This window comes from Pelophylax lessonae (assembly GCF_965119305.1).
Source record: "Pelophylax lessonae genome assembly, chromosome: 4".
In the NCBI taxonomy this organism is placed as follows: Eukaryota; Metazoa; Chordata; class Amphibia; order Anura; family Ranidae; genus Pelophylax; species Pelophylax lessonae.
Genome location: NC_138771.1, coordinates 638,775,269 through 638,797,522, shown reverse-complemented (window position 1 = coordinate 638,797,522; position 22,254 = coordinate 638,775,269). Strand labels below are relative to the sequence as shown.

Here is a 22,254-nt window from a genome sequence, read left to right as displayed (position 1 = left end):
AGAAAATATGATATCAAAAGGTGTATGTATCTCACACGTAGAGACCCAGACTAGGCCCAAATTACTATTTTTTGTACCCCCAAAGGCAGGATGAGGAGTAGGAGGAGTTCGGAACAGGCAGGAGGCAGACTGAAGCACCCTGGAATCCTCGGCGGTATGAGATGCGCCCCAAAAATTGGAAAGGTGTATCTCACACGTACCGACACAGACTATCCCGCAATTTAATTGTTTTTACCCCAAAGGTGTAGATTAAATAGCGGAATAGAAAATATTATCAAAAGGTGTATGTATCTCACACGTACAGAACCAGACTAAGCCCCGATTACTATTTTTTGTACCCCCAAAGGCAGGATGAGGAGTAGGAGGAGTTCGGAACAGGCAGGAGGCACACTGAAGCACCCTGCAATCCTAGGCGATATGAGATGCGCCCCAAAAATTGGAAAGGTGTATCTCACACGTACCGACACAGACTATCCCGCAATTTAATTGTTTTTACCCCAAAGGTGTAGATTGAAAAAAAGGACGTCAAATTAGTTTAGGTACAGATTCGCACGACCGCGTAATTGTCCGTTAAAGTCACGCAGTGCCAAGTCACAAAATAGGCCCTGGTCAGGAAGGGGGTAAAATCTTCCGGGGCTTAAGTGGTTAAGGAATGTTCTTCCCACTGACCATCACACGTGTACCCTGAGTTGCAGATATAGTAGTTATTGCAGGGGTTCCCCAAGACCAAAAAGTTATTTCAAGGGTTCCTCAAGGCTAAAAAGGTTGAAAAAGGCTGCAATACAGAGTTATTTAGCAGACCAAATGTTACCCAGATATGATTTGGTTCTAATTTGGGTTAAAAAAAAGGTGGAGGAAAATGGCTGGAGACAGCGCCTTCTGCTAATTAAAAATGGTAACTTTAAAATTAAAAATGGTTGAAAACGTAATTTTTAATCTTGCACATAATAAATAAAATATGACAGGTTCCCTTATAAAGTACCAAACGTTTTAGACTTGAACCTCGGTTTACTAAAACATGTGCTTAGAAATCATTGAGTTGAAACAGTTAAGAAAAAAAAAGAAAAACACAAAAAAAATCGATAACAGTCAAAGTTCTGTTTGTGACTCGGTGCTACAAATGCAGAAAGCCTGCAGACAGTTCCCAAAACTTTCCACCATTCGGTCTACTTCAGGAGCCCATCTATAGAAGATGATTCGGGTGTTGGTGATTCTCTCCCTGCTACAAGTCACCCTGACCTGTCAGGAGACCATCTCTGTGGACAATGGTGGGATTTGGGGCGAGTGGGGTCACACAGAGATGTGTCCAGACGGAACCTCCGCACGGGCTTTTACATTATTGGTAAATATTACATAAAAAAATGGCTTTAGCTTCTAGTGATGACTGAGCGACATTGATAATTTTTTAAATTTTTGCTTTGCTAACGCTTCAGAAAAATTTCCACCATCTCAGCTAATCACATTACATCATTAATATGGGGGGGAGTACCGCGCGTCAGGGATGGTTCATGTAATAGCATGATTAGTGAAATATATATCAATAAATATTCAGACAGTGTATGAATCAAATATAAAGTACATAAACGTATTAAAAAAAACAAGTCTAAAATTTAATCTGTGTCCTATATAACCAAATCATATAAATACATTTTCTAGAATTAATAAATGGATAAACATGTTGATCACAATTAATAATAAAGTGCTTATGGTGATTATATATTATTCAAAACATATTCCAGTGATATTTGTGATATATTAAAGTGCCCTGTGCCAATTATTACAGTGTCCCAATCTTTTCTCCAATATTAAATCAATAAAATTAATAAAATTAATAAAGAAATATTTTTATCATAAATATATATATTGGGTTCAAGTGTCCAATCAAACAATTCAAGCTTCCTCTTCTGTGATTCAAAATGAACTTCCTTCCACCTTTACACCTTGTGGGACAAAGTGCTCTTAGGTGCTCATCACCTCTAGGTGTGCTATCCGTTCACCTTAATGCTATTAGCAATGCGCTTTTAGATTTAATCTCGGATCCGATCCTCTATCCTCTCTTCTCCTAGGCTTTATTAGATCAAGTATGGGGGGCTGTGCTGGTATGTTCCTCCTTTCCGGGATCTAGGAGAGGAACAGGCACCGCTGAGTGTAGCATAAACTTTTATTACATGACAAAATATACTGTAATACGTCTGATGAAGGAGCCTAGTGCGCATGCTCTGAAACGCGTTACGTCACTTCCGGAGGGCTTGCGGTTCACCGCTGCCTTCACTTGATCCAGCTCCTCTACGGTGCTTCCTGTACTGTCATCACCCGGCTGCGGGCCAGTCGGGATGCGGAAAGACTGCACACAGGAAGTGATCTAGGACATGGAACATGGACTGAAGGATATCTCTATGTGAGTTACTATTATATTTTGTCATGTAATAAAAATGTATGCTACACTCAGTGGTGCCTGTTCCTCTCCTTTGTTGCCAGCGTGATTTCCGTTTTTTTGCCTGCCAGAGCTGCCCTGAGCCATCCCTGACCATCTGGTCGTTTACACTGGGGTCCTTTCGTTTGGCACAAGCGCCCAACACCCCTCTGTCCTATCCTTTCCGGGATCTGGCTCAGGTTAATTCCCTGAACCCCTAAAGAAGTCACGTGACAGAGTGACGTAACCCGTAGGGCAGACAGAGCACCGGAAGTGACGTTATGGGACACGGAGGAGAAGTCCCGCGGCATACAAGCCAAATACAGCAAACTAAACTGTGAGTTGTTACTTGTTTTTGTCAAATAAAATTTGTGAAATACTACACAATGTTGGCCCTATTAATTTGAGATACGAGGAGGCACCGGGACATTAACCTGAGCCAGATTCCAGAAAGGAGGAACATACCAGCACAGCCCCCCATACTTGATCTAATAAAGCCTAGGAGAAGAGAGGATAGAGGATCGGATCCGAGATTAAATCTAAAAGCTCGTTGCTAATAGCATTAAGGTGAACGGATAGCACACCTAGAGGTGATGAGCACTGAAGAGCACTTTGTCCCACAAGGTGTAAAGGTGGAAGGAAGTTCATTTTAAATCACAAAAGAGGAAGCTTGAATTGTTTGATTGGGCACTTGAACACAATATATATATTTATGATAAAAATATTTCTTTATTAATTTTATTAATTTTATTGATTTAATATTGGAGAAAAGATTGGGACACTGTAATAATTGGCACAGAGCACTTTAATATATCACGAATATCACTGGAATATATTTTGAATAATATATAATCACCATAAGCACTTTATTATTAATTGTTATCAACATATTTATCCATTTATTAATTTTAGAAAATGTATTTATATGATTTGGTTATATAGGACACAGATTCAATTTTAGACTTGTTTTTTTTAATAAGTTTATGTACTTTATATTTGATTCATACACCGTCTGAATATTTATTGATATATATTTCACTAATCATGCTATTACATTAACCATCCCTGAAGCACGGTACTCCCCCCCCCCCCCCCCATATTAATTTTATATAACTGTGTGGTTACCAGTAAGGGTACAAGCAGCTTTAAGGGCGTATACATTCAAGAGTCTACTGAGACAGCGCAAGTATCATACCCATATAAACAAAATCACATTACATCATTGAGAAAGGCACAATAAAAGGTTTTAAAAAAGATTTTTAAGAGTGAAGATGCCTACAAATAGCTCCTGAGGCCAAATTTTTATATTTGTTTATGTATATTTCTTTTTGGTATTTATTATTTAATTTAATTAAATTATTTTTTTTGCACATAATAAAATACATACAAATATTGAAAATAGATTCTTTTTTCTTTTACTATAACATTTTTTTTTTTTTACCTTTTTCTTATAGTGATATTAAACCCTCACTTTTTTTTAACCAGATGAAGACCAGGCATTTTCTGGCGCTTTTTGTTTACATGTAAAAATTATTTTATATATATATATATATATATATATATACACATATATATATATATATATATATATATATATATATATATATATATATATATATATATATATATAAAATGTATATTTGTTTTTAAAGCACAGGCCCTAGAGAATAAATTGGCAGGTTTTTCCAATTGTTTATATCTCACGATGTTTGTGCAGCAGTTTTTCAAACGCAGTTTTTGGGAAAAAAATAAAAAGTGGCACTTTTTTAAAAATTTGAATGCAAAAGACACAATACATAACCCATTTTTTTGTAAAAAAAAAAAAGATGTCAGGCCGACTAAATAAATACCAAACATGTTATGCTTTAAAATTGCGCCCGCCCGCACAACAGCGACAAACGACGCACATTTTACTATTCAATGGCGACGCTTTAAAAGTCTTTACAGGTTATCACTTTATATGTACATAGGGGGTCTGGTGCTAGAATTACTCTTCGCGGTGATACCTCACATGTGTGGGACGAGCGCAGTTTGCGTGCGTGCAGGACCGACGCGCTCCTTAGCCTTGGGGGGGCACTTTCATTTTTTTTTCTAATTATTAATTTATAATATTTCTTTTTCTTTTTTCCCACAAATAGAGCTTTCTTTTGGTGGTATTTGATCACCTCTGCGGTTTTTATGTTTTGCGCTTTAAACAAGAAAAAAAGACTGACAATTTTGAAAAAAACATCGATGTTCTGCAATTTTTTTTTACTTTCTGCTATAAAAAACATCCAATAAAAATCAAATTTCTTCATCAATTTAGGCCAATATGTATTCTGCTACATATTTCTGGTATAAAAATCCCAATAAGTTTATATTGATTGGTTTGTGCAAAAGGTATAAGATTCTACAAACTATGGGATATTTTTATGGAATTTTTATTTATTTATTTTACTAGTAATGGCCGGGATCAGCGACTTATAGCGGGACTGCGACATTGCAGCGGACAATTTAGACACCTTACTGACACTTCTGACACTTTTCTGGGGACCAGTGACACTAATACAGTGATCAGTGCTAAAAAAAACACACTGTCACTGTACTAAGGACACTGGCAGGGAAGGGGTTAACATGGGGGGGGGGGGGGGATCAAAGGGTTAAATGTGCTTTATAACTGTGTGGTAGGAATGACTTAACTGGAGGAAGACAGAGATCTGTGTTTCTGCTTAGCAGGAACACAAGATCTCCATCTTTCTCTCTGATAGAAGGGTGATCTGCCTTGTTTACATAGGCAGACCACTGTGCTGAGCAGGCGGATGACAGCTCCATCTCCGCTTACTTTACAGAGACGGAGCTGTCAGATCCCCGCTTTCCTCTAAGGGAGATCGGATAAAAAACAGACCGCCTGTCCATTTTCATTCAATCCTATCCTCCCAACGGATGGAAAATAGGGTTTCCATCTGTCTGGATTTCACGGACAGGATCGGATCGGGTAGCGGCGGATGTCAGCAGTGGACATGTCACCTCTGACATCCGCTGCTCAATAGGGGTGCATGGAGCATCCGATCAGGAAAAAAACTGACAAGCGGACCTGATCAGAAAGCCCGTGCAACCATTGTCAGACCCTACACTGGTGCAGTGGGTCCTGGGTTCCTCCTGGTGCACAACAATGCCCGGCCTCATGTGGCGAGAGTATGCAGCCAGTTCCTGGAGGATGAAGGAATTGATACCATTAAATGGCCCCCAATGCACCCCTGACCTAAAGCCAATAGAACACCTCTGGGGCATTATGTTTTGGTCCATTGGACACCACCAGGTTGCACCTCAGTCTGTTCAGGAGCTCAGTGATGCTCTGGTCCAGATCTGGGAGGAAATTCCCCAGGACACCATCCATCGTCTCATTAGGAGCATGCCCTGACAATGTCAGGCATGCATACAAGCATGTGGGGGCCATACAAACTACTGAGGACCGTTTTGAGTTGCTGCAATGAAATTTCAGCAAAATGGACTAGCCTGTTGCTTCATTTTTTTACTTTGATTTTTTGGGGTGTCTTTGAATTCAGCCCTCTGTAGGTTGATCATTTTAATTTCCATTAAACAGTGTGGCATCCTTTCCTTCCTAACACATTACCCAGTCCATACCAATATAGATATCCAGCATGAGATTTCTCCCCATTGAGGTGTTCCTTTCATTTTTTTTAGCAGTGTATATGCAATATTTCAAATATTTCTGTAAAAAAAAAAAAAAACACAAAGTGGCACATAATTGTGAAGTGGAAGGAAAATGATAAATGGTTTTCAAATTTTTTTACAAATAAATATCTGAAAAGTCTGGCGTGCATTTGTATTCAGTCCGCTTTACTCTGATACCCCTAACTAAAATCTGGTTTTGGTTGTAACTTGACAAAATGTGGAAAATTTCAAGGGGTATGAATACTTTTTCAAGGTAGTGCATACACACTATATTACCAAAAGTAGAGAGGACACTGTGAGCCAGGCCTTCTCGTCCAACATCAGTGCCTGTCCCCACAAATGCACTTTTGGAAGAATGGTCAAACATTCCCATAGATACACTCCTAAACCTTATGGATGGCCTTCCCAGAAGAGTTGAAGCTGTTATAGCTGCAAAGGGTGGGCCAACTCAATATTAAACCCTACGGACTAAGACTGGGATGCCATTAAAGTTTTTTGTGAGTGTAAAGGCAGGCGTCCCAATACTATTAGCAATATAGTATATATATCTACTGCCTAGGGGCCTTCACAGAGTTTTTCCTGGCTCTGTATAGAGGCTTTATGGAGAATATGTAGTAGTGAATTTTGTCATCGTTGTACAGTCATGCACAATTTCGGCTTGACATGTTGGGTATCTATTTACTTGGCATAGCCTCCTTTTTTATATTTTACCAACAATTGGGCCACCTATTGCCTTTGTATGCGCTAAAATTAAATGTACTGTACAGGTGAAACTCGAAAATTTAGAATATCGTGCAAAAGTTCATTTATTTCAGTAATGCAACTTAAAAGAGAAAACTAATATATGAGATAGATTCATTACATGCAAAGCAAGATAGTTCAAGCCGTGATTTGTCATAATTGTGATGATTATGGCTTACAGCTCATGAAAACCCAAAATCCACAATCTCAGTAAATTAGAATAGTACATGCAATCAATAAAACAAGGAGTGTACATAGAACAATATCAGACCTCTGAAAAGTATAAGCATACATATGCCCTCAGTACTTGGTTTGGGCCCCTTTTGCAGCAATTACTGCCTCAATGCGGCGTGGCATGGAAGCCATCAGCCTGTGGCACTGCTGAGGTGTTATGAGGTGTCAATAGCGGCCTTCAGCTCTTCTGCATTGTTCGGTCTCATGTCTCTCATCTGTCTCTTGGCAATGCCCCATAGATTCTCTATGGGGTTCAGGTCAGGCGAGTTTGCTGGCCAATCAAACACAGTGATACCATGATCATGTGACCAGGTATTGGTAGTTTTGGAAGTGTGGGCAGATGCCAAGTTCTGCTGAAAAATGAAATCAGCATTTCAATAAAGCTGGTCAGCAGAGGGAAGTATGAAGTGCTCTAGAATTTCCTGCTAGATGGCTGCGTTGACTTTGGACTTGATAAAACACAGTGGACCAACACCAGCAGATGACATGGCTCCCCAAATCATCACCAACTGTAGAAACTTCCCACTGGACCTTACGCAACTTGGATTATTTACCTCTCCACTCTTCCTCCAGACTCCGGGACCTTGATTTCCAAATAAAATGCAACATTTTCCACAGTCATGGATGATTTGGGGAGCCATGTCATCTGCTGGTGTTGTTCCACTGTGTTTTATCAAGTCCAGTCAGTACAACCCTCTACCAGGAAATTCTAGAGCACTTCATGCTTCCCTCTGCTGGCCAGCTTTATGGAGATGCTGATTTCAGTTTCCAGCAGGACTTGGCACCTGCCCACACTGAAAAAACTGAAAATTCTTATCTCATCACATTTGACGTTGAAGCCCTGTATAGCAGCATCCCACACTCCAAGGGGTTGGCAGCAATACAGAGGATTCTATCTCAACCTTCCATACATGATAGATCGTTTAACGAGTTTATCGTTAACGGTTGGGACTATGTCCTCCACCACAATGTCTTCATGTTTGACGGTTCCCACTACTTCCAGGTACAGGGCATGGCGATGGGGACATGTTGTGCCACATCGTATGCCAACCTGTACCTGTAGGAGTGGGAACATTCTTTCCTCTCGGATGAGAACCTTGTCAATTACACTAGCCACATATCCACGTGGCTAAGATATATTGACGACGTCTTAGTCATCTGGGAGAGACCAGAAAACACCCTATTTGAATGTCTTAAATTCATAAACACCAATGATTCCAATCTGAAGTTCACTTTAGCTTATGATCAAAACACCATTACTTTTTTGGATGTTCAGATTGAGTGTAATCCACAGGGTAACCTATGCAGCACCCTATATAGAAAGAGCACGGCCGGTAATACGTTACTGCATGCCACAAGCTTCCATCCTATACCCTTGAAGAATTAAATTCCCTTTGGCCAGTACCTGCGCTTGCGGAGAAACTGTTCGGATGACAACTCGTTCAAAAAGGAGGCTGCTAAACTCCAAAATAGACTTCTGGAAAGGGGTTATAGCCGTTCCTGTCTGCGAATAGCTTACAATAGAGGCCTCTCTAAATCACGTCATGAATTGCTGTTTAAAAATCAAAACTCTAAAATTTCTAAAGATTCAAATAACGATCTGTCATGCATCATCATGCGTTACTCTCGACAACATTCGGCAATCAGGAACATTATTGGGCGACACTGGCTTATACTTCTAGACGATCCAAAAACAAAAAAATTTGTGCCAGTTGTCCCGTCTATCACCTTTAAAAGGGCAAGGTCACTAAAGGATAGACTCACACAAAGCGAATATCGAGACATTCGTCAAGTCAAGCACTGTCCAGCAGCGAGCTCTTTCCCCTGTGGACACTGCCCCCATTGCCCCCTCATCGGTAAACAAAAATCTTTCCAACTTCCCAATGGGGAATTGTTTGTCTCAAAACATTTTGCCAATTGCCAGACATGTGGCATCGTTTATTTGTTCCAATGTGAATGTGGCTCATTCTACATTGGAAAGACTAAACAAGAATTTTGGAGACGCATATCTAAACATGTCTATAGCATGCAGATAGGGAATCATTATCTCCCATTGGGCAGACATGCCACCTCCACCCCAGGTTTAAACTAATCTATCTCCTATGCCCCTTTTTTGAAAGGTTTTGTGTCTGGGAAGACCCAGTAATTGTATCGCTCTTCATATGGCAATCATAATGTTTGCACTTTACTGGTTGCATTGTATTGTATAGAAAGGTAATATACCTATTTGTCTTTCTATACACAGAATCTATGGCGTTTTTCATGCTTCCCCATATGCGGACAATGAGGATTTAATTCACCATTGCCTATGATGACACTCTGAGACTAGTTTTTACTCTAGAACACAATTAGCCCTGGTTCCCCTCCCCCCCCCTCCATATATCTATTATCATTTTCTCATATTATTTTCTTTTTTGTGGAGGTTTTCTGAGGGGTTTTTCTTGCCCCTTATGTAATATTCATTCCCCACCATCGACATTGGTCCACTTAAGGGGCTCCTGAGGCCTGTCCAGGAGTGTGATTTCCTTTGCCTGCTATATACTCTCCGTTGTGAGCGTTTCAGACCAGCATAACTATGAATCTATACACCAATGTGATATTTGATGTAGAAATGCAAAATTGTGATTATAATGCATATCTTTTTCATACTTCTATAGTGCAGTACTCTTCTGGTCTTTGTGGTGCCCTGATGAAGCTATAATTGTGAAACGCGTTGGCTTACCACATACATTGAGATCCGTTGTTTTGGTATACTGTATCCATCACAAGTGTATGGCTATCACGGATCCATGTGTTTTTACATATATGTTTGTCATTTTTGTCATGTTATTATTTTTGTTCGTTTAAAACTTTAAATAAAGCTGTATATTTTTTTTTTTTTACATAGTGGTATTGTGATTGCATCCTTTCAGCCATACCCATGCCTATATAGTCCCGCTCTTTCTGACCTCTCTTGGTCTTTGTTTTTTTTTGGTATTTCATTATTGGGGACGATGGCATGTATATCACAGTACTATTTTTTGTACTATCTCATTTATTAGTTTCCCCTTTTAAGTTGCATTACTGAAATAAATGAACTTTTGCACGATATTCTAATTTTCGAGTTTCACCTGTATATTTTAATGAAAATTTGCACTTGATCAATATTGCATGACATAAAAAATTGGAACTGCCGTTATTTTTTTCCCCAGGGTCTCCAGAGTCATTGTTCCATTGGTTGTGTGCTGGATCCATGGCAGCGATTCAGGGCATGTCTGTCTCCTTTGCTTCAGAACCAGTACATGAGACACTAGTCATAGAATAATAGCTGCTTCCATCAAATCCTTCTCACACAGCTGTCTTGCCTTTTTAAAAATTGGTTTTGTGTACTTTCAAGGTGGAACCTTCTCAAGGAAAAGGAGATGACACGGCTCTGAATGGAATTAAACTGTTTTGTGCTGAACCCGGCAGCAAAGACATTAAAGCCACCATTACTTCTACAAAGGGAATGTGAGTTCATATATCCAGTGTCTATATGTACGACTGTTATGGAGACCACCCAGAAATCACTCCATTTAAACTCAAATGCATATGTACAGCCCAAGAAAAGTATACTTTAATGCCAAGCACACTGGCAGCCTACTGTTTTGTGCTGAGAGGGCAACCAACTCGCGCTCCAGGCACACTGACCAAGCTCTCAGTTCATGGCTTCTGATTGGGAGCCAGCGGGTCGGGCTCCTGATCATGTGACCGCCGTGGGAACCAATCACTAGAAGCCACCCCAGTTCTTGGGCATTAAAGTGTATCTTCACCCTAAAGGTGATGTTGCACCACCCTGCCTCCTCTCCCCTCCGTCTCTTTTTTTTTTTTTTTTGGGAAAATATTTATTATTATTTTTTGTTATACTTTTGCATTTTTCACCTAGACGAGAAGTTCTCCCCACCCCCTTTGTGTGCTCTGAAGTGCAACAGGGCTCGGGTCTCGAGAGAGCCCTGTGGCGCATCTGTGCATACATTGGTTTTCCCGGCTATCTGCACACATGTAGGGTTTTACATGCACGTGCAAAGCCTACTGGCAAGGAAGTCTAAAACCTTTCCTGTCTTTGCTCTTATTCAGATGTGCCAGGACGCGAAGGGCGTAGAAAGTGTTATCATTTCGGACCTAATGGAGCAAGGGACCATGCATCAGTAACAGAAGTACCTTCAGGAGTATCTGGTGTAGGTTGTAGCATGGGGGGAGAGTATCAATACAAAAGTCCAGAGATTAGTGGGGGTCAATGCAGGCAGCAGATGGTTAATGGTTTCCAGAGAAAATCTAAGGGTCAGGGCAGGCATCAGGCACAGTGTTATCCAGAAACACTCTGAGGTCGGAGCAGGCAGTAGAGAAGCATAATTCAGAAACAGTCCGGGATAAAATGCATGTTTGTGGAGAGAAATGTCGGAGAAGTGGATGTGACCAACACACTGAAGGAAGATGGCTTTGGGGGGTTGAGGTGGTGGAGTGATTCCAAAACACTGTAGTGTAGCACCTCTCAAGAGACTGATTCTCTGAGGTAATAGATAAGGACAGCAGAGGGCGCATCTGAGTGTAACAGTATAATAACGTATTTATTCAAACAACAATTGGCAACTGACAAAACAACTTAATGATATCAGGCATATACATGTAGAAACATTATTCAGGGTCAGCTTCTGAGGATGGACCTTCGCAGAACAGGATGAGGTTCTTTGGGAGGGATTGCAGCACCTGTGCCTGTAATGCAAAAGAGACACCACCAGGGGCAGCAGACTAAGTGTAGCAATAGGTGAATGAGAAGCAATCAATGTAAATAGCAACTCACAGAAGTCCAAGGTTAATAGACTTATAACATGTGGGTCTTGCTCTTCACGTGGGTCCGATCGTCCATTATTTGTCAAGATTTAGGAGAGCCAAGAGAGGTTCAGCTTTCACTGGAGCCTATGGATGTGAATGAGAGCCCTATAGAGCACTGGGAGACCACAAGATGGCCAACAGTGGAGAGCACGTGGCTCAGGAAGTGATGTCACGTGCATGGTTACGCATTTCAAGGCACGGGATGCCTCTTTCTCAAACCAATAGCCTGTAAGTTGCCAATTGTCATGTGAATATATTCAGTTTTAGACTGCTACACTCAGATGGGCCCTCTACTGTCCTTATCAAGATTGAATGTTGTCACGGAACCATGAACCAGACGTACAACAACAGATAAGTGAAAATAAGACAGCTTTATTGAAAAACAAGCTATAAAGCAAAAGTCCAAACGGATGGCGAAACCGATGCAGAGTCTTTGCGAAGCCAGGGGTCAGGAACCAGCAGGGTAGTCAGACGAAGCCAGGATCAGGAACCAACAGGGTAGTCAGACGAAGCCAGGATCAGGAACCAACAGGGTAGTCAGACGAAGCCAGGAACAGGAACCAGAAGTAGCAGCAGTCTTAGTAGCATGTGAACACAGGAGGACCAAGCAGGGAACTGAAGCCACAGACCTCCTATATATATGAGCTAGGCATCCAGCTCCTCCCAGTGGGAAGGAGGAGCCGCAGGGTGGGAGGCTACAAGAAACCCAGAAACCAAGATGGCCGCCAGCACATGTCAAACGAAGGAGAACAGCAAGAAGGTAAGACCATGACAAATGTAGGAGGAAAAAGAGTACTCCATATTCCAGGCAGAGGGGCAGCAACAAAAAAATCCAATGACTAGGCTAAGTGAGCACATTCCAGACAGGGGGTCATCAACAGGAGAACCCAATGACTAGGCTAGGTGGGCAGAAACAATGAGGCAAGGCAGGGTAGGGAGCCAGGTGGCAAGATGCCCTGAACTTGTAATGCTCAAATAGCACCATAGCCAATCAGACCTTAGGGGATGGAACAGTCAGCACCTCACCACTGCCTAGGAACTGGAAATCTGTGCGAGAGATGCACCACTGCTGGCCATTGGAAATTGAAGAGGTGCCATCTCTTGAGCTGGGCCTATCACCTGCCAATGGAGATGCTGGGTGGGAGAAGACTGTGATAACTGACAGCCAATAGAAACAAAGAGGGCACCATAGCCTATGTCCGGAAATGTCCTGGTAAGGGCAACGGGGGACTGGAGTAGGTGTGTAGCGTAATCTTTGATCAAAGAACAAATTAATACAATTTAATATCAATTTACAAACTTCTACACCAATTAAAGCAAAATTGGCCCAAACCATTACGTGTTCCCCTTGAAATTCCTATCATTAAAATGAAATCAGTTGACTGGTAATTTATACAGGATTTGAATAAACCAAGATTAGCGCGCCTAGAAGGTCATCCTGTGTCTTTCTCTACAGATGGGGAAGTTGGACCAAAGTCCAGTGGTGTCCTTCTGGGGATTTCGTTAGCTTCTCTCTGAAAGTTGAGCCGGCCATTGATGGTGACGATACTGCAGCAAACAACATCATGTTACAGTGCTCTGATTTGAAAATATTTAAAGGATATGGCGGTATCTGGGGAGATTTTGGAACCTGGAGTGAAATCTGCTACACCGGAATTTGTGGCATCAAGACCAGGGTGGAGAGTCCCCAAGGAAAAGGAGACGACACGGCCCTCAACGATGTCAAGTTCTGTTGCTGCCAACATCCTTAACTGCTAATAAAATATACATTCTTTAGTTGAGAATTAATTTTCATTGAAAAGGCTACTCCAGCCAAACAGTTGCTAGATACACCTACCATGTGCACATAATGGGGTGCAAATAGTATGTACCAACAGGTAACATTTAGATGATGCTCAAGGGGGGTGAGTGGAACATACCTGGATTTGGCTTGAAACAGCTTTGGCAAACATTACCAAATCCAAACCACAAGTATGTCGTTAGGGATTGTCAAACAAAGGGTATGGGCAGTGCCATCTTAAGAGCCTTATAGGCCCCTGGGCAATGCAGTGCACTGGGGCCCCCTGCGGAGCAGCGATAGCCCGGCGGCCAATGGGAGGGGCGGAGAGGAGTCCGGAGGAGGTGAGCGAGGACATGCATTCATCATGGCAAGAGTGCACAACTACCTGGAGTATATACCTTATTATATACATATTACAGGGACCAATATATACTACAAGATAGTACAACTACCTGGAGTATATACCTTATTATATACATATTACTGGGAACACTATATACTACAAGAGACTCTTGTAGTATATAGTGTTCCCTGTAATATGTATATAGTAAGGTATATACTCCAGCCAAGTTGTACTCTCTTGTAGTATATATTGGTCCCTGTAATATGTATATAGTAAGGTACTGTATATACTCCAGGTAGTAGTTGTACTCTCTTGTAGTATATAGTGTTCCCTGTAATATGTATATAGACTATATACACATTACAGGGAACACTATACTACAAGAGAGTACAACTACTACCTGGAGGATATACCTTACTATATACATATTACAGGGACCAATATATATAGAAAGGTATATCCTCCAGGACAGAGTTGTCTGTCTCTTGTGTCATCGATTCGATCATCATCATTGCCAGCCATGAGAGAGTTAAAAAAATAATATATCATTTAATCAATCAGATTCAGCCTGGCAGGCTGTGGGCCGTGGCAGCCTTACCTTTACAACGGCTCAGCTGCACATGGGAGGAGGTGGGTGGAGGCGGAGCCAGTCGGGTCGAGACGGAGGAGAGGAGGACGAGCCGAGGAGGAGGAGGATCCTCCTCCGAGTCTTCCGCTGCGGCGCCGTGCATCCTGGGTCTGCTCTGCTAACTTCACTGGTTGCTAGATGCCGTTCGGGCTGGCCTTAGCAACCAGTGTGCACTGCAGAGCAGACTCGAGCCACGGCCGTCTCCGGCGGGCGGAAAGCAATAAGGGGGGGCCTGGGCCGGCGGACAACATAACGGGGGGGGGCCCTAGACCAACAGGGACATGCCACCATCCATGTGGGGCCCCTTGGCAAGTGGGGCCCCCGGGCAACCGCCGGGCATGCCCAGTGGAAAAGACGGCCCTGGGTATGGGTGGACATGTGCATTTGTTTTGTTCCAAATCAAAATGGAGAAGAAAAATTAACGAGTTTAAACAAATCTGGAATAATAAAATGAAATGAAACTAAACAAATTTGAAACTGATTCAAACGCTCAAACATTCAAAAACAAGAATAAAATAAAAAAGAATAGAAAATAAAGGAAAAGAATAAAAAAGAATATAATAGAATATAAAATAATATAAAATGAAAGAATAGAATAGAAAAGACAAGAGTAAAATAGAACAGAATAGATTAGAAAATAAAAGAATAGCAATTCATTAAATAGAATAGAAAATACAAAAATAGAATAAAATAGAATAGAAATTAGGGATAGAATAGAAAAGAGTAGAAAATAGAGTACAAAAATAATAGTGTAAAATAGAACACAATAGAAGAGAAAATTAAAGAACATAAAAAATAGAATAAAAAAGAAAACGCAAGAATAGAATAAAATAGAATAGAAATTAAAGGAATAGAATATAAAAAATAGAATAGAATAAACTATACCTGTGTTCAGCAATTCAAATTTCGATTAGAATGAATTTGAATACAATAGTTTAGAATAGAATAGAAAATAATGGAATAAAGCAGAACAGAATAGAATAAAAAATAAAAGAATAAAATAGAAAAGAATAGAATACAATAGAAAAAAACAATTGATCAGAATAAAAAAGAAAGAACATAACCGTCTTCCAAAACTCATAGATTATTAAAGAATATAATATAATAGAAAATTAAAAAATAATAGCATAGAAAAAAACAATAGACTTAAATAGAGTAAAATAGAAAGATTATAACCATCTTTCTGAAATTCAAATTTTGAATAGAATAAATTTGAATTCAAGTAGAATAGAATAGATTATAATAGAATAGAAAAGAAAAAAAATAGAACAGAAACAAATAGAATAGAAAAGAAAATAGAATAGAATAGAATAGAATAGAATAGAAAGAATATAACCGTCTTCCCAAATTCGAATTTTGAACAGAATAGATTAAAAAAAAAAGAATAGCATAGAACAAACAATAGCATAGAATTCAATACAATAGAATAAAATATCTATATGCAGCGCTGGTCCAATATGGTTAGAAGCAGTCCATACAGTAAATGATGAAGGAGAATAGAGATGGCCTTGCGGTTCGCCCAGCGGTCGATTCACGGCGAACTTTGCTCGTTCGCTGTTCGCCGATCATGCGAACATATGGAGATGTTCGCGACCGCCATATTCTTTTACATTGTGAAGAACTTTGACCCATGACACATCCATCAGGTGGTACAGGACAGCCAATTGAGACATTTCAGCACATGAACATACCCCTTACCTTATAAATAGACCTGACCTGGCTGCCATTTTACATTCTGTATTTTGTCAGTGATGGGAGAGATTGCTGTGTGGAGCAGGGACAGACTGTTAGTGACACAAATTGCTAGCTAATAGGTCCACAAAAGTCCTTTTAAGGACTGGTATAGGTGTACTATTGTTTGGTGTGCAGTGCACTATATAGGGGTGTAATACACTTATAATATACTTTCTAATATAGAAAGCATATTATAGTGTATTTGGGTACTGGAGAAATTTTGCCTCTTTCGCTGCGTTAACTCTGCTACACACATTGACAAAAGTTACTGGGAATTTTTTTTTTTATAACTGGTGTGATAGACCAGTGGCCCCCCAAAACAACAGATTGAAGCGGGGTGTTATATACCTTCTTCCACATATACTACGCTTCTCTAGAGACTTTTGTCACAGGGTCATTTAAAAAATGACAGACAGAGGAAGAGGCAGGCCCTTCCGCAGGGGTGGTAGGGGTGGGGCAGGAGCACCAGGCCGGAGCCAAATTGGGAAGTTGCAGAAGGTGCGTTCCATTACATCAAAGGACGCGCCAGACTTGATTGAGTAGCTCACTCAGCCTTCCTCTTCTGCACCCTCCTCATCCTCTCTATCTGCACCCTCTTCACTCTCTGCTGTGTGCACCCGCAAAGACACCACCACCAACACCACCACCACCATATACCCTCCGCTTGAGTCACAGGAATTTTTTTCCGATCCATCACAAGACATTTGCGATGTGCAGCCATTCTTGGCATCGGATCAGGAAGAGGAGGTAGCAACAGCCGCCACTCAGCAGTCTGAGGACAGTACCCAGATCAGCCCAAGGAGGTTGGTCCCCGCTGTTGCTGCCTACTCCGAGATCTCAAATGTTAGTGGTGGGGAAGGTGACGTTGATGATGACGTGTCTATGGACGTCACGTGGGTGCCCACAAGAGAGGAAGAGGAGGGGAGTTCAGAGGGAGAGATGGACCAGCAGATAGGGAGGAGAAGCAGGCCAAACTTACATTGCACAGGAGGGACAAACCAGACTGCTAATGTATCAGGAGCGAGCCATCAACCATGTACGGTCACATCTGGCGCTCCCAGGACGCCGGCACATGGCTCCGCAGTGTGGACTTTTTTAACCTGTCCGCTGCTGACAATAGTGTTGTCATCTGCAGCCTTTTCAGTCAATGCATAAGTCACGGTAAGCCCAACACTCACCTAGGGATGACCGCCTTAAGAAGGCACCTGGACTCCCATCACCGAGCCCAGTGGGAGCAACGCCATCAGAACCCACAAAGCCACACTCCAGGCTCTCACCGTCTAGCTTCTCCTTCTCCTCTCTCCTCCCAATTGTCCTCCACTCCACCTTCCATCATGCCGTCCTCAAGTGTTTCTGGAAAAAGGCAGGCTTCCGTGGCCCAAATGTTTGAGCGTAAAAAAATGATGATGCCGGATAACCCTCTTGCCCAACGGTTGACCGCTGGCTTGTCGGAACTGATAGCCTGCCAACTACTGCCATAAAAACTGGTGGACTCAGAGGCCTTTTGAAAATTTGTGGCCAACGAACACCACAATGCAAGGTCCCAGGAAGGAAATAATTCTCGCAGAAGAGCCTCCCAGAGCTATATGGCCATGTTCAGCGGCAAGTGAATGTATCTCTGTCACACAGTGTCGGTGCCAAGATACATCTGACCACAGACACATGGTCTAGCAAACACGGGCAGGGAAGGTATATAACTTTTACTGCCCACTGGGTGAACCTTCTGACGGCCGTCAAGCATGTAACCCGTGGCACCCTGCTACCATCTCTATTCGCTGCACCGCCCAAGATCCTCAGAACCTATTCGACATGCCAGGTGAGACGTTGCCATGCTATGCTGTGTCTGTTGTGCCTTGAAGCCAAGAGTCACACTGGTCCTGCACTCCTTTCAGCTTTGCATTCACAGGCAGATCAGTGGTTAACACCACTCAATTTGACAGTTGGTAAAGTGGTGTGCGACAACGGTGCCAATCTGCTGAGCACGCTTAAACAGGGCAAAATTACACACGTGCCATGCATGGCACACGTCCTGAACTTGGTCGTGCAGCGATTCGTTGTCAAATACCCTGGGGTCCAGGACTTCTTGCGGCAGGCCAGGAAAATCTAGGGCCATTTCAAAAGATCTTACACTCGCCTTGCTGACATTCAGCGGCGACACAACCTGCCCGTCAGACGTCTTATTTGTGACTGCCCGACGCGATGGAACTCAACCTTGTATATGCTTGATAGGCTGCTCCAGCAAAAACATGCAGTTAACGACTACCTGTACGAACTCTGTGGCAGGACAGGTTCTGGGGAGCTGCTCATGCGCGACGCATGCAGACTTCTGCAGCCATTTGATGAGATCACCAAACTGGTCAATCGCAGCCAGGGCGCTATCAGTGACATTGTACCTTACGCCTTCTTTCTGGAGCGTGCATTGCGTCATGTCATTGATCAAGCCGTTGAGGAGCAGGAAGATGAGGAATTCGCAATGCTGGATGAATTCCCATGGGGGCTACTCCATCTGAGACAAGTCAACAACAGGAGTCTGAAGAGGAGTCAGAGGAGGATGGTGCCGGGGCAGATGAGGAGGAGCAAGAAGAGCTGCTTTAGGATGCTTTAAACCTTTCTGGGATCCCTGGTTTTGTCTGTGGATGGGGGGGAGGAGAACGAGAATGACATTATCCTGGATGATGAGCTGGAGCCAGGCCACTACACCGCTTCCAGTTTAGTGCAAATGGGGGCCTTCATGCTCCAGTGTTTTAAGAGGGACCCCTGTATAAAAAGCATTAAGGGCAAGGACCAGTACTGGGTGGCAACGTACTTAGACTCCCGGTACAAACAAAAAAATTTTACCACCATCACAGAGGGCTGTCAGAATCCAGTACTTCCAGGCCTTGCTTCGAGAAATGCTGCATTCTGCTTCTGCGTGCGCTGGCAGAGGAATTTCCACTCACAGAGAAACAGTTGCGGGTACCAATCCAACGGCGCCTGCAAGAAGAGGGCGGTTTGAAGATGTGTTGGTCACTTCTTATATGAGATCATTCTTTCAGCCGACCCATCCACAGCTGTCCTCCTGATCCAGCATCAGGGTACGCCTAGATCGACAGGTGTCCGACTACATCGGGATAACGGCCGATGTGGACACTCTGAGAAGTGATGGGTGGGCAGGCTTGACCTCTGGCCAGAGCTTGCAGAATTTGCAATGGAACTGCTGGCTTGCCCCTCGTCCAGTGTCCTGTCCGAAAGGACGTTCATCGCAGCATGGGGGATCATGACTGATAAGCGCACTTGCCTAGCTCACGACAGTGTTGACTACCTCACTTTTCTAAAAATGAATGAGGCATGAATCTCGGAGGAATTCAATACATGTGACCAGTAGACCATGTTTGATTCAAATTCCTCATAACAGCCCACAAATATCCGCCACCACCCATAACAATTCATGGTCCCTGTCTTAGGTAAATACAGCAGCATAAAAGGCCTTTTATGTCCGTTGAATGCCTAATTTTTGGGGCCTGTAATGGCCGACACTTATTTATCCTGTCAATGCCTAAAGTACCTCCAGCCACAGAATACAAAGTTCTTTGCTGTCAGGTGAACGCCTGTGGGCTAATTTTTGGGGCCTGTAATGGCCGACACTTACTTCTGTATCCTGTCAATGCCTAATGTACCTCCAGCCACAGAATACAAAGTTCTTTGCTGTCAGGTGAAAGCCTGTTGGCTCATTTTCTGGGCCTGTACTGGCTGACACTTACTTCTTTATCCTGTGAATGCCTAATTTTACAGACTGGAATTGAAAATCAATGGGTCTGTAAATGTTCCGCTAAATTGTGTAACGGATGCGGACCCATTTTACAGACGTGTGAATGGACCCTATATGTATTTGATATGTATTTACTGGTTCTGGCTGATTTAGAAAAAAAAAAAAATTTTGGGGCTGAAAAATAAAAAAAAATTTATGGCAACTTTTCCAATACTGGTATGTCAGTATCCATGTTGTGGGACTATGTGTGCACAGCTAGTAAGCATTTTGTGGCTGCAAATATGACCTGGAGGTTTTTCATGTTCGCCTGCCATTAAAATGAATGGGACCCAAGTTTGCACGAACCGTTCTCGAATCGTCCCCTCAGATGTTCGTCCATCACTAAAGGAGAACAGATGATAGACTTGCACCAGCTTCAGTGTGAAGATAGAAACACACCACATCACACCACATCACACCACACCACACCACACCACACCACAGTGGATTCAACTGATCTCCTTACCAGAGGAGTTGGACCCTCATGTTATAGAGAGTTCAGTAAAGCCTGTAACACAGATCTATCTTCCTTCAAAGCATCAAACAGCAACAGCAGGTGAATTGTCTTTCATCAAACTCTTAAGGGCTGTATATAGGACTCCAAAAACACAACTGGTATCACGATCATAAGCTCACTCAGATCGGCTCCCCGATCACAAGGCATACAATGTAATAAACAGAGAGAGGTGCATAGTGAAGCACGTTCCTAATAGGCAAATGTTTCATTCAGATTGTACTTACAGGATATCCAATAAAATTGAGCATCAAAATAAAATAATCAAAATTGCCTGCAGCTTGTAGTGTGCTTGCGTCACCCATCAGGTCCTGACTAACGTATTTCATCATCAAATGGACATAGCATAAAATAGAAAGAATATAAGCATCTTCCGAAACTCGAATTTCGAGCAGAATGAACTGGATGGACTGGTGTCTTTTTTCAACCTCACTAACTATGTAACTATATAAATTCAAATTCAAATAGAATAGATTAGAATACAATTGAAAATATGAGAATAGAAAAGAACAGAATATAATAGAAAATAAAAGAACACAATAGAAAAGAATAGAATAGACAAAAAACAATAGAATAGAATAAAATATAAAGAACATAACCGTCTTCCAAAACTCAAATTTGAAATAGATTAGATTAGAATAGAAAAGAATAGAATATAATAGACTATATAAAAGAATAGAATAGGAAAAAAACATAGTATCGAATAGAATAAAATAGAAAGACTATACTCATCTTCTGAAATTTGAGTTTTGAATAGAATAAATTTGAATTCAAATAGAATAGATTAGAAAATAAATTAATAGAATAGAAATGATTAGAACTAAATAGAAAAAAAAAAAACAATTATGACGGAACCTCTGGACCCACACTGTACTTGTGGACTTCCGTCAGTATATGGCTTCCTCCCAGTCATGAACATAGATATCAAATCCCAGCCGCCGTCATACAAAACTAGCCTGAAACTTAGCTTGTATGTGTCTGGAAACAACTGACTCCTTTATTAAAACAAGCAGCAGACTTTTATACACTTGAGAAGCATGACAGTCACTACATGAGCAATGACCTGAATATTTACATAAAACATCACACAATGAATAGCTAACGAGGTACAGCTGACTCATGGCTAATCCCATCTAGACAAGGTTATTTTTCACATGCTAATTAGCTCAGCGTACTTAAGTCAGCCTGGAAGCCCAGACTGCCGGCACCAAAGGTAAAACGAGATGTAATATACATTATTATAGTGTAAATACTGAGAACCCACCGTAAACAATAGGTGAGCAAATCAGCATAATTTAGAATGCGTGGAGGACAGGTGTTTGAGCTGATGACATGCATCTGTTACAAGTCTTACCAACTGAAGCAGTCCAAACCATCAATTTATCTGTCACATAGTTTTTTTTTCACTGTCAGTGACGGTGCGTACCGTCACACCAATAAAATAGAAAGAATATAACCATCTTCCGAAATTGGAATTTCAAACACAATAGATTAAAAAAAGAATAGAAAAGATTAGAATAGGAGGCGCATGCGCGGAGGACTCCAAGATGGTTG

At 41.7% G+C, this 22,254-nt stretch overlaps 2 protein-coding genes across 3 annotated transcripts in view; both read left to right on the top strand.

Moving 5' to 3' along the window:
* The window catches only part of TM4SF5 (transmembrane 4 L six family member 5), a 258,377-nt gene that overhangs the window by 155,847 nt on the left and 80,276 nt on the right, over positions 1-22,254 (top strand). The gene's annotated exons all lie outside the window — the stretch shown is intronic.
* Positions 1,132-13,687, top strand: LOC309554079 (vitelline membrane outer layer protein 1 homolog). Its single transcript, XM_082255613.1, has 3 exons — positions 1,132-1,342; positions 10,440-10,552; positions 13,371-13,687. Exons 1-3 carry the CDS (start codon positions 1,193-1,195, stop codon positions 13,663-13,665), a joined length of 558 nt encoding a protein of 185 aa, XP_082111739.1. The 5' UTR covers positions 1,132-1,192; the 3' UTR covers positions 13,666-13,687.